This window comes from Vicugna pacos, chromosome 8 (genome assembly GCF_048564905.1).
Source record: "Vicugna pacos chromosome 8, VicPac4, whole genome shotgun sequence".
NCBI lineage: Eukaryota > Metazoa > Chordata > Mammalia > Artiodactyla > Camelidae > Vicugna > Vicugna pacos.
In genome coordinates this window covers 39,345,105-39,357,164 of record NC_132994.1, presented here as the reverse complement: position 1 = coordinate 39,357,164, position 12,060 = coordinate 39,345,105, and the positions used below count along the sequence as shown (strand labels likewise).

The 12,060-nt window shown below is 36.1% G+C and overlaps 1 protein-coding gene across 1 annotated transcript in view; it reads left to right on the top strand.

Annotated features, from left to right (window-relative positions):
* The window catches only part of FRK (fyn related Src family tyrosine kinase), an 81,360-nt gene extending 72,304 nt beyond the window's left edge, over positions 1 to 9,056 (top strand). The window contains exons 6-8 of the mRNA XM_006205675.4: positions 6,524 to 6,705; positions 7,772 to 7,937; positions 8,319 to 9,056. Coding sequence (XP_006205737.1) covers positions 6,524 to 6,705; positions 7,772 to 7,937; positions 8,319 to 8,533 — 563 coding nt within the window. The 3' untranslated portion in view covers positions 8,534 to 9,056. The remainder of the gene's footprint in view (positions 1 to 6,523; positions 6,706 to 7,771; positions 7,938 to 8,318) is intronic.
* The last annotated feature ends 3,004 nt before the right edge of the window (positions 9,057 to 12,060 follow it).

Sequence of the window (12,060 nt, the reverse complement as noted above, 5' to 3'; positions counted from 1 at the left end):
CCAGCATTTATTATTTGTAGACTGTTTAATAATGGCCATTCTGACTGGTGTGAGATGATACCTCATAGTTTTGATTTGCATTTCTATAATAATTAGCAATACTGAGCATCTTTTCATGTACCTGCCGGCCATCTGTATGTCTTCTTTAGGGAAATGCCTATTTAGGTCTTCTGTCCATTTTTTGATTGAGTTGTTTGTTTTTTTGAGATTAAGCTGTATGAGCTGTATGTATATTTTGGAAATTAATCCCTTATCAGTCTGATCATTTGCAAATATCTTCTCCCATTCTGTGGATTGTCTTTTTGTTTTGTTTATGGTTTCCTTTACCATGCAAAAGCTTTTAAGTTTTATTAGGTCCCATTTGCTTATTTTTGCTTTTATTTCCATTACTCTAGGAGATGGATTGAAAAAAATATTGCTGCAATTTATGTCAAAGAGTGTTCTGCCTATGTATTCCTCTAGGAGTTTTAGGGTATCTGGTCTTACATCTGGTCTTACATTTTGGTTCAACCAGACTTCTTGTTTAGTAACATTTATGTATTAACAGTTGCCCAAATTACATCCCCCCATTAACTCAGAATCATATATCCAACTGCCTTCTAAAACTTCTCCACATGAACACTGTATATCAGTCTGGATAATGTGGGTATGATGCAGTAACAAACCCCTCTAAATCTCAGAAGCTTAACACAGGTATTCATTCATTCTTGCTCATGCCACATGTGAAATAGACTGGCTGGTAGCTCAAGCCTTTTGATCACCTTGGCAGGAGCAGGGGATATTACTAATCACATTGTGGCTCTTAAAGCTTCTGACCAGGAGTGACAGAGGTAACTTCTGTGCCCTTTTCTTTTGGTTAAGTCAAGTCAAAGGGAATAGGGGAGTACATTCTCCAAAGTGCTTAAAAGGAGGAAAAAAATGAATGTTCGTGAACAGCCATAATTTTTACTACATGTATCTATCAGACATTTCACAATAATATGTCCAAAAACTGAACTCTTTTATTATCCTCAGTAATCTGCTACTCTTGTGGTCTTTCCTTCTCTGACAATGTTAACACTCAGGTCTAATATCCTGGAGTCATCTCTACTCACATCCTGTATCTGACCAACCAGCAAATCCCACTGGCTTGCTTTCCAAACATATCCAGGATTTTACCACTTCTCAACACTCCCACTCCTGTCCAAACTATCATAAGCTCTCTCCTGGGTTCTGCTGTAGCCTTCTAATTAGTCTCCCTCTTTTGGTTCTTGACCCCTTCAACTCTTCTCAACACAGCAGCTGGAGAGATCATATTAAAATGTAAATCAGATCACGTCCCTCCTCAGCCCAACACCTTCACTGACACCCTTGGTTCTCTCTATACAATCCATAAAGTCCTGCCTGACCTGGCTCTCCATTACCTTTCTGACCCCATATCCCGTGACTTTCTCCTGGGTCACTCTGTCAGCTACACTGCCCTTCTTTGCTGCTCTTCGTATCTTCCACATGTGCTCTGCTGCAGGCCCTGCACACCTGCTGTTTCCTCTACCTGAAATACTTCCCTTTACTTATCCACTTAGCTCACTTTCTCACTTCCTAAAGTCTTTACTCAGACATTCCCATTATGGTGAACCCTTCACTGGTCACCCTCAAAATTCTAAAATTTAATCTCCCTTTACTGACTCTTTATATTCCTCTTTCCTGCTTTTTGTTTTCTCTTCTTAGCTATTAATCATCTTATAATGCATAACTTATTTATGTAGCTTATTTTTAGTGTCTTCTAAAATACAACTTGGGGAGGACAGAATTTTTCTTTGTTTTAGTGCTAGAACAGTGTCAGGCACATTAGAATGTGTGCATGAATTATGTGTTGACTGTTGAACGAATAAATTAATGGTGAGATTAAGTTGGGGCTATCCCAAACCTAATATGATTGGGACTTGGGGTTGAGCTTGTTTTGAGACTCTTGGTATCAGCTTAAAAAATCGACTTATTAAGTTGCAAACTCCTTTAGCATTGAGGATTTCTGTGGATTGTTGATGTGTTTTACTAAGGGCTGAACATGAACACTGTGGTCTTCTGGGTTGAGCCATCAGGATCAAGTTTACGAAGGTCTTCACTTGCCAGGATACTTACTAGCCAAGGGAAGTAATGAAGGTATGCTCATTACAGACCATTCCTTTCCTAATCAAGATAGTTTAAATTCAGCAAAGTTATCTTAAAATGAATCTGCCACTCTTACACAGCCCATTATGATAAATATTATTAAACTGAAATGCTCCTGGGTAATGGAACATAATTGAAAATATTTCTTTGCTGTAGATGTAAATTGTCACAGGTCTGTGAACCTTTACATCAGTTTTGACATCTGGCCATTGTATTAGAAGTGTGCTCTGTGGTTTACATATGCAGTTCCTAGGCCACTGCACTCTTTCAGGGCAGGAAATAAGTTATGCAATTTCCTTCACTACTGTGTCTGTCAGTGAAAACCTTTTTATATCCACTGTAATAGGATTAGATGTTGTATTTGATAGTTGAAATAATGCACATACTTTTATATAGAGCCATCTTTGTAGATCCTAAGCTTGGCTGAATTTTTTTTTTTTTTGTAATAAATGTCTCCAAAATGCGAAAAGTTTGTCAAAAAACTCTAGCACTGAGGGTAACTGATGCCTGGTATTTCTTACTAAAATTTAAAGAGGGTAAATATCTGCATTTTTGTTTTTAGTTTAGTGGGCTTGTTTTCTTTCCAGTAAATACTTAGACAATCACAATAAATGCCAACATTTAGGGTGGGCACAGGAAATTAAACCTTCAAGAAAACTGAGAAGAATCAGCCTGAAGAATGAGAGGAAAACCAGAAGAAGACATCATAACAGTCAAAGATTTCTGAAGAGAAATTCACCACTATTGTCAGATTCCACAAATAAGTCTTTCAAGATAAGGACTTAAAAGCATTTGTTAAATACAACAATTAGGGAGTGACTGGTGACCTTGGTGGCAGGAAGCGCAGTCTCACTGGATATGCTCCTCTCCTACCACTATCCCATATGAATGATTTCCAGTAAATCACCTCATTTTAATACTCAGAACATCTACAGGAAGTATGTATTATTTGCCCTTTTCATCGGGGTCCCTGGTACTTAGAGGAACAGGCAATAATTTGTAGAGTGGAGATTCAACTCCAGGATCTGTTTGAGGCTGAAATTTCATGCCTCATGAATATATTCTATACTGCCTCCCTAAAACTTACCTTACACTCTTGAGCATCCAAAAGGGTCTATAAAGAGACTTCCATTCATACAAATAGCAAATAGTTATGTAGTTGTGTTCAGTTAAAGGGTATCTCAGTGAAAACATTCCTGTCTACTTTAATCCACTTAAGTGAACTGTCCAAGAGAATGATAAACAACTTGCTAGGACTTGATTTATTTTAAAAAAGGGAAAAAATACTGACATATATTTGATGCTCTGTAAGTATTTAACCGTACTGGTTTAATTACTATCGCTTTGTGGTATAGTTTGAAATCAGGGAACATGATTCTCCCAGCTTTGTTCTTCTTTCTCAGGATTATTTTGGCTGTCAGGGTCTTTTGTCTTCTGTGGTTCCAGACAAATTTTAGGATTATTTGTTTTAATTCTGTGAAAAATGCTATAGCTATTTTGATAGGGATTGAATTGAATCTGTAAATTATTTTGGGTAGTATGGACTGTTTTGGGGGGGAAGTAATTGGGTTTATTTAGTTATTTTAATGGAAATACTAGGGAGTGAACCCAAGACCTCATGTATGCTAAGCTTGTACTCTGTCACTGAGCTATATACCCTTCCCCCTAGTATGGACATTTTAACAATATTAATTTTTCCAATCCTTGAAAAAAAGAATATCTTTTCATTATTTGTATCATCTTCCATTTCTTTCATCAATTTCATAGTTTTTAGAGTACAGGTCTTTCATCTCCTTGGTTAAATTTATTCCTAGGTATTTTATTCTTTTTTTTTGCTTGTAAATGGGATTGTTTTCTTGATTTCCCTTTCTGATAGTTCATTATTAGTGTATGGAAATGCAACAGATTTCTGTATATTAATTTTGTATCCTGTAATTTGATTGAATTCATATATCAGTTCTAAATTTCTTTTGGTGGAGTCTTTATGATTTTTTGTATACAGTATTATGCCATCAGCAAATAGTGAAAGTTTTATTTCTCTTCCAATTTGGATGTCTTTTATCTTGTTTTCTTGTCTGATTACTGTAGCTAGGACTTCTGATACTATGTTGAATAGAAGTGGGGAGAGTGGGCATCCTTGTCTTTTTCCAGATCTTAGAGGAAAAGCTTTCAGCTTTTCACTACTGAGAATGATATTACCTGTGAGTCTGTCATAAATGGCCTTTATTAGTCACATCCTATTTGAAAATGCTGCTTGCATTAAAAAAAACACACGCGTGCACGCGCACACATACACACACACACTGTGCTTAGGTCTTTCCCTTTAAAGACTTCCCTTGACTCTAATCTATTTCATTTTTTTAATTAAAAAAGATGGCATATGTGTAGAAAGGACATATGTCATATATGTCTTTTCTACGTATATTTATAATTATAAAATGAGCAAATAAACTACTGTGCAGTCACTGTACAAATCAAGAATGAGAACGAGTAGCCAGCACTCCAGACACAGCTGGAGTAGATTATCAATGACGATCCCTCACTGTCCTGAATTTCCTGATAATTGCTTTCCCTTGACTCAAATTTTCCTCTTATATCTTCTTGTTGTCCTCCCTTCTTGATTAGGTTTTTGGAAATTGACATTGCCTCTTGCTGTTATCATGTCCTCACCTTCCTTTTAGCCCTCAACCCCTTATATTCATGTAGTGAGACTGCTCTTCCTGACACCACAGTCACCAGTCACTCCCTAATTATTATATTCAACAAATGCTTTTTAGTCCTTATCTTGAAGGACTCCTTTGTGGAATCTGAAAATGGTGGTGAATTTCTGTTCTCAAACCTTTGACTGTTATGATGTTCTCTTCTGGTTCTCCTCTCATTCTTCAGGATGTTTCTTCTCAGCCACCCTAAATGTTGGCATTTCTCATGATTGATCACTTTCTAGCAATCTCATCCACTTTTAATGTTTAACTCCCACTCATAAACAATGACTATTAAATCTATATCTCTGGCTGCATGCTCTCCCTTGAGCTTCAGAATCATATGCTTGCCTTCTTTTAGACATTTCCACTTGGGCAATCCATACACATCTCTAGTTTAACAAATCCTAAATTGTTTAATTCTGATCAGGCAGCAGCAATGATAGATAATAATAACATGCAGGGTTTACTGAGTTCTTCCTAGGTGTCAGGTACTGTTTCAAGTGCTTTACATGTATTAACTCATTTTAATTATCATTTTAACAACTAGTATCATAAGGTAATTATAGTTATCATTATATATATAAAGAAACTGAGGTACAAAAGTGAAGCAGCCTCCCAAAAGTTAAGAAGAAATACAAGTCAGAGCCCTGATTCAAATTCTGGCACTCCGGCTTCAAATCAATCTTCCTAACCCGTGTACTATAGTTCCCTCTCAAGTCAGGAGTTGTGTTTAAAATTCTTGACCACAAGTTCAGTGCATTTTGGGGGGTAACATTTGGCATATCCAGACAGGGATAACAATTATCTGGATTTATATGAGAACTTCTCAATTCTCCAGAAATTTAAAGACATCTACAAACAGTGGCAGCTAAAAACCACTCAGGGATGGCTGACCCCATTTTACAAAGTCACCACAAAATAACACTAACCTCTCTAGTAATGATCAAACTGACTATAGTGTATAAACTTCCTATACATAGTTATCTAGGATCAGCAGTAGGAGAAAATATGTCTATTAAAGATAAATCCATACCTAGAAAGATAAGCAACCTATTTTAAGTAAGAATAACAGGCTAAGAAAGGAAAATTAAAAACATGTATCAAGCTTAATGGAGTACAAACGTAATATACACATTTCATAACTACTGATATAGATCCTTTATTTTTGTTAGTGAGCTAACTTTTAAGAACAATATAATGGAAGGATGAGAATTTTCATTGGCTCAGCCATGCAAATTAGAATTGTTTTTAGTTTCAAAGACTAGAACAAACAATGCAACCTTTGAAAGAAATCCAGAGGCAACCAAGTAACAATTTCCATGAAGGTGAGTCAGTAGTGTGTGGTACTGAAAATGGCAATAGCTGGAAATAGCTTTCAGATATTTATAGCTGTGTTTGGATCACCTGATACTATTACTTCTTTCTCCCAGTAATACTCACTTAGGGAAGGGAGGGCGTCAGCTTTGGAATGTGTTTGGGCTCTGAAAATTGTTGCCTCGTTAACCCTTCACAGGAAATGAAATGGTCTGTACTGATTATATGTCTTCGCTCGTCAGATGAGCACTGTGGCTCTTACTCCCACTGACAGCTCATTCGTCAGAATTCTTAGAATTTGCTTCAATAGGTCAAATGTTCTCCAAAGTGAATCTCTTATTTTCTCTTTTTTTGCCTAGATGATGCCGGGTCAAAAATCCACCTGGAGCAGCAGGTAGACATGGCGGCACAGGTTGCCTCTGGAATGGCCTATCTGGAGTCCCAGAACTACATCCATAGAGATCTGGCTGCTAGAAATGTCCTTGTTGGTGAACATAATAACTACAAAGTGGCAGATTTTGGACTTGCAAGAGTTTTTAAGGTGGATTTGTCTTTGTTTTAATTAGTCTGTGGTGGGTCAAAAAGCTAACAGACCAGTAAAGTAACAGATTTACTGTTATTTTTCAAAACAATGTTTCTCCAAGTTCTGTGGTCCCTAGACTGCTACCTCAGAATCCCGAGGCCCTACAAACTACCTCCTGTTTCTATTTCTTCACCAAAGAGAAAGAAACAGAGACAACAATGACCAACCCAATGAGAAAGTATATAATTAAATTTGTGGTTCAATTAATGAGCTGTTTTTCAGTAGCAGGAGCCTCTGTTTGTCTGTCTCTATTTATTTCCCTTACAAAAAGCAGCACGCTTGGTACAGAGTTACCTTACCCACCATTGTTGCTCACTTTATGCCAGACTGATGTGCACGTTGCCAGAATTCTTCAGCAATCATTGGCTTTTTAATTCCTGCCCCCTCCCCATTTTATGACATCAGGCCAAGAGATATTGATATAGGAGATATATTAGGTGCTTTCCTCTGAATTTAATTTTTTATTTCTACATCATATCCTAGAAATATGAAGGTGGGGCATGAAACACAAGTAAATCATTTTCTTTTGATTTTTGTGAATTTATCATCTTTTCTTTTTATAAGTTAATTAGATCCCCAGTGAGTTGACATATTAATTTAAAACATTTGGATCCTACTTTTCAGTATTAGAAAATGGTTACATGGTAATTATCAAAGTCAGTGGCTCTTCAATACCAGCAGTAAGTCAGAAAACAGGCTTTGTTTTCACTTGTCTCATTTGCTAAAGACCAGGTGTAGGGCCAGTATCATCACACATGAATTTTCCCATATGCAGTACAATGCTGCTTCTAGTGCTTTTTTAGCACATAGTAGGCTCTCAAATAATATTTCATTAATGACTTCCAATGTATTTTTCAGTCTCGTATGCCAGACTTGAAATTTGTTACTGTAATTATCATTTGAACTAAGCTCATTTTGAATCTTTTCCCTCTAAATTTTAATGTGAAGCAGGTTACAGATGAATGAGGGTGGCCAAAAAAAAAAAATCACTTTAACTTGGCTTGATTCCTTAATACATTAACAGGTAGATAATGAAGACATCTATGAATCTAAACACGAAATAAAGCTGCCGGTGAAGTGGACTGCGCCTGAAGCTATTCGTGCTAATAAATTCAGCATTAAGTCCGATGTGTGGTCATTTGGAATCCTTCTTTATGAAATCATTACTTATGGCAAAATACCTTATAGTGGTGAGTAATTAATTCTGAAGTGGGCCTTTCTGCTGCAGGTCACTTACTTAGGTGTGACTTTAACTGCTTTGCCCAGGCTTAGAGGGCAGAGTTATGAGGCTGACCACACCAAGGGCCTGTGGGAGCGTAATAGATAAAATTTGATGATGATGATTTGCATTAATGAGGTGGTTTATTGCCTCTTTATCCTTTGCTCTTGAATTGCAGTCTTATAGACATTAGTTGCTGTAGGATTTAGTTTAGTCTTTGTAGCCTGGGAAGGGGATGGTAGTCTTCAAGCTTCGCTAGGGAAATCAGTTTGCTTTGTCCTTTAGAATATCTATGAATTTAAGACTCTGATCTTCAATTTGTTTTTTGTTGGTTCCATTCTATATTTTTTAGGTATGACAGGTACTCAGGTAATTCAGATGTTGGGTCAAAACTATAGACTTCCTCAACCACCTAACTGTCCACTGCAATTCTACAAGATCATGTTGGAGTGCTGGAATGCAGAGCCTAGGGAACGGCCAACATTTGAGACACTGTGTTGGAAACTTGAGGATTATTTTGAAACAGGCTCTTCATGTTCATATTCAGATAACTTTGATGAGCACTGAAGAATAACATCAAATAATAAAGTGGCAATAAATTTCAATGATTAGTTCAGAAATACAATCTTATTAACCAACTGCAAAAATGAGTTTATCTTGACATATTCAAGTGATAGGGTAAATCTGGACATGTATTGTGAAAAAGATTATTTGTGCATTTTATCAACTGGGCAATATTGCAGGATAGTCTAAGATGATATGTTATTTCCTCACTGCCTGGCAAAGTCAAATGCACTAAACACAATTATTTTTCTTTTTAAAAGCTACTTACATTTCTATTTATTGTCTGAAATGCCGATCAAGTGTATTAACAGATGATAGTCAATTTTTACTCAGTGACTGTTGTAGCATTTTCCTGTTTACTGATTAAAGTGGTTATTCATTATTCCTCAGATTGCTGAATCCCATCAGGCTGTTATTATGAAGGAATTTGATTGCTTTGCTGCACAGCAGGACCTGTGCTTTGAGATTTTTTTTTCTCTTTTAAAATATCCTGTAACTACAATGATGGCAAAGCCATGTTAAATGACTTGATTGTACTTGGAGTAATTGCACATATTTTTTCCCTATGCATAAAAAAATGAGGCAGCTGTTGAGAAAAAGAATTAAAATCTCTCTTATTCTGTATAAGGAAATGATGGAATTTTTCTGTACCTCAGTATGTGTCATCTGAGATTCATCTACATTAGTTTTAATCTCTCAATGCTAAGAATCAGATTGCAAGGCTGCTGAGTTATTATCTATGGAAATATGCAAGAAACGTCTAATAGCCTGCAAGATCTGAGAAATAAGTATCAAAATAGTTTAGGAAAATATAAGGAGAGCAGTAGGATTGCTATGACGTAGGATTCCTGAATAATTTAAAAAAATGTAATAGGCCAGACTTCAAATTGACTACAAAACAGGTCAAGCTTGATTTTAGGTCTAGAGAGTAGGCATAATGTCTGATCTTGGTGATGAAACTGTATTTTCTGTGTAGCAGGACAAGAGGGTTTTTACTCTTCTTAAATTTTCATTAACCTTTGAAAGAATGTTACTGTTTTCTTAAGCAATGGGTATATCAAATTCTGTGCCTCATTAGATGACTAGGGAGAGTTCTCCAAGGTGATTTCAAAATTAAATATGTATTCAAAGACCTTGTGATGTAAAGCAATATGAATGAAGCAATTAATAGGAAAACAGAATATTTTGAGTATATTCTCTCATCTTTCTTTAAAGGGGAAGAAGAGCATTTCTAAACAGTTACAGAAACCCCAATTCAAAATCAAGATTTGCAGATACTAATATATATAAAATAGATAAACAACAAGTTTATACTGTATAGCACAGGGAACTATATTCAATATCTTATAGTAACTTATGGTGAAAAAGAATATGAAAATGAATCTATGTATGTTCATGTATGACTGAAGCATTACGCTGTACACCAGAAATTGACACATTTTAAACTGACTATACTTCAATTAAAAAAAAATTTATATATACAAAAACCCCAAAACAAAACAAAATAGATTAAGCACTAAGTAAATCTGTAAACTCTCTAACTGGAAGACAGAAGTTGTTAAAAAGGAGACAACAGGCCCAAAATGGAGTCACTTGTGCTAGGCCCCATGTCAGCAAACTGGGACTTAATACTTAACTTAATACTTGTTTCAGCCTCTCTCAGGAATGTAGCCTTTAACCAGTCAACCTGGAATTATCTGGCCAGTGCCAGATAGGAAGGTAATCCACCCAACAGACATCTCCCATCCCACTTAGGACGGTGACCTTGTCTACAAAACAATGTATTCTTTGCTAATAACTTCCTGTTTCCACTCCCTTTCTGCTTTAAAAAAACTTTTCCTTTTTACAGCTTGTTCAAGCTGTGTTTTTTTTTTTGTTAAGTGGGATGTAGCCCAACTCATGAATCGTTGACTAAGGCCAATTTGATCTTTACTCCGTTGAATTTTTATTATTTAACAAGGTAGAGAGGGCTCCAGGTGCAATACCATTAGCAATTCAATGACGTTAGCAAAGCTTAAGTCCTTTCTCACCCTTCCCACTGCCATCAGCATTTTCCTCATTCCTGTGGTCCCAGATTGCCAGCAGTAGCAACTGGGGTTCCATCTTCTCTTTCTCCAGCAGGACAAAATGGGAAACCTCTCTATTTGCATTTTCGGCTTGCATAAAAATCATTCTTTTTTTTGTTCAAACTGGGGTCATATGCCTAGCCCTGGACCAATAACAGACTTAATGTGAATGTTACGTGCTGACTGACTTATAAGTTCTGCCAGTACTGCTGGGAATATGGTTACCTTTTCAAGTTCGGAGATTGGCTTATCTGAATAAAATTAGAGAAGACTGGGTCCTGGGTAGGTTTCATTAAGGAGAAAATCCCCTGAGATGAAGTAGCTATTCTGTACAGATATAGTAGGTAGATGTGTGTACATACACTCAATCTTTTCTGAAACTAAAATGGGTCATGTGGAGCTAACAATTATAGAGTCCCTTGGTTCCTTTATGAACAGCAAATATTTGTCAGAAAAGGTCAACACCAATCTTTTTAAATAGTTGACTATGTATCAGACAACTTCAATTATTTATTTAAAGTCATAGAGTCTAATGCAATCAAAGAGCAAATTGTAAATGACCAGTTATTAAAAATTAAAAAAAAATAATTCATCTTTGAATTTATTTCGTGGAGTTCAGTCCTGCTTGATCATATGTAGAAATGAATTGACATATTACTGTTTCACTGTGAAAATTCAACAACTACATACTTTTCTTTTTGTAGCAGCTAATAATAATACATTTGTTAGTAAGATCTGATTTTGAAATGTAAAAAGAAGGTTATCCTTTCTTGTTTTTATACCACCTGAAACCCATTTGACTTACCACATTTGATTCTTGGAGACGTTTATGTTCAAGTTTCTGTCAAAGCAATCTATTATTCTTGTTTTCACCTGATGGATCACAGAGAAAAATAATGGATTCAGTTATGAGAAGCAGTAATAGATTTTTTTTAACTGACATAAATTTCTTTCCTTGTATAGAATAAAAGGATCAGGAAAAGATAAGTTGAATTTTCCTACAATGAGCCAGTTCTTGTTAAATCTGCCTCCCATAAATTGTAGCAAAGCACTCTCTGTGTAATGTTTTATTTATGTAATTCAGTTATTTGGAGGTGGTGGAGGGAAGTGAGTGCATCATTTCATGTGGTATTTCAAATCTATTTTGGCAAAAACCTAAGAATTTTTATAATAGAACAAATTCAAAATTCTATTAGGCCTCTTTTAAGAAGGTAGGAAGGAAAAAGGTTTACTTTGTCTAGAGTTAAAAGAGGCACAGAGTGCAACTTCTAATAGTTTTGGAACCTGAATATTGTGTCATCAAAAACAAAGATAGTCTAAGTGACCAGCAATCTGCAAGCTGGGCTTTGGCAAAGGGTCATCTTAGAGGACACCGAAGAACAAGCCAAGGGGAAATATCAGGCTTGGCCGATTCACTCACACTTTGCTCACAATGTGTGTCTGTGTAGTGACTGCATGGATGAC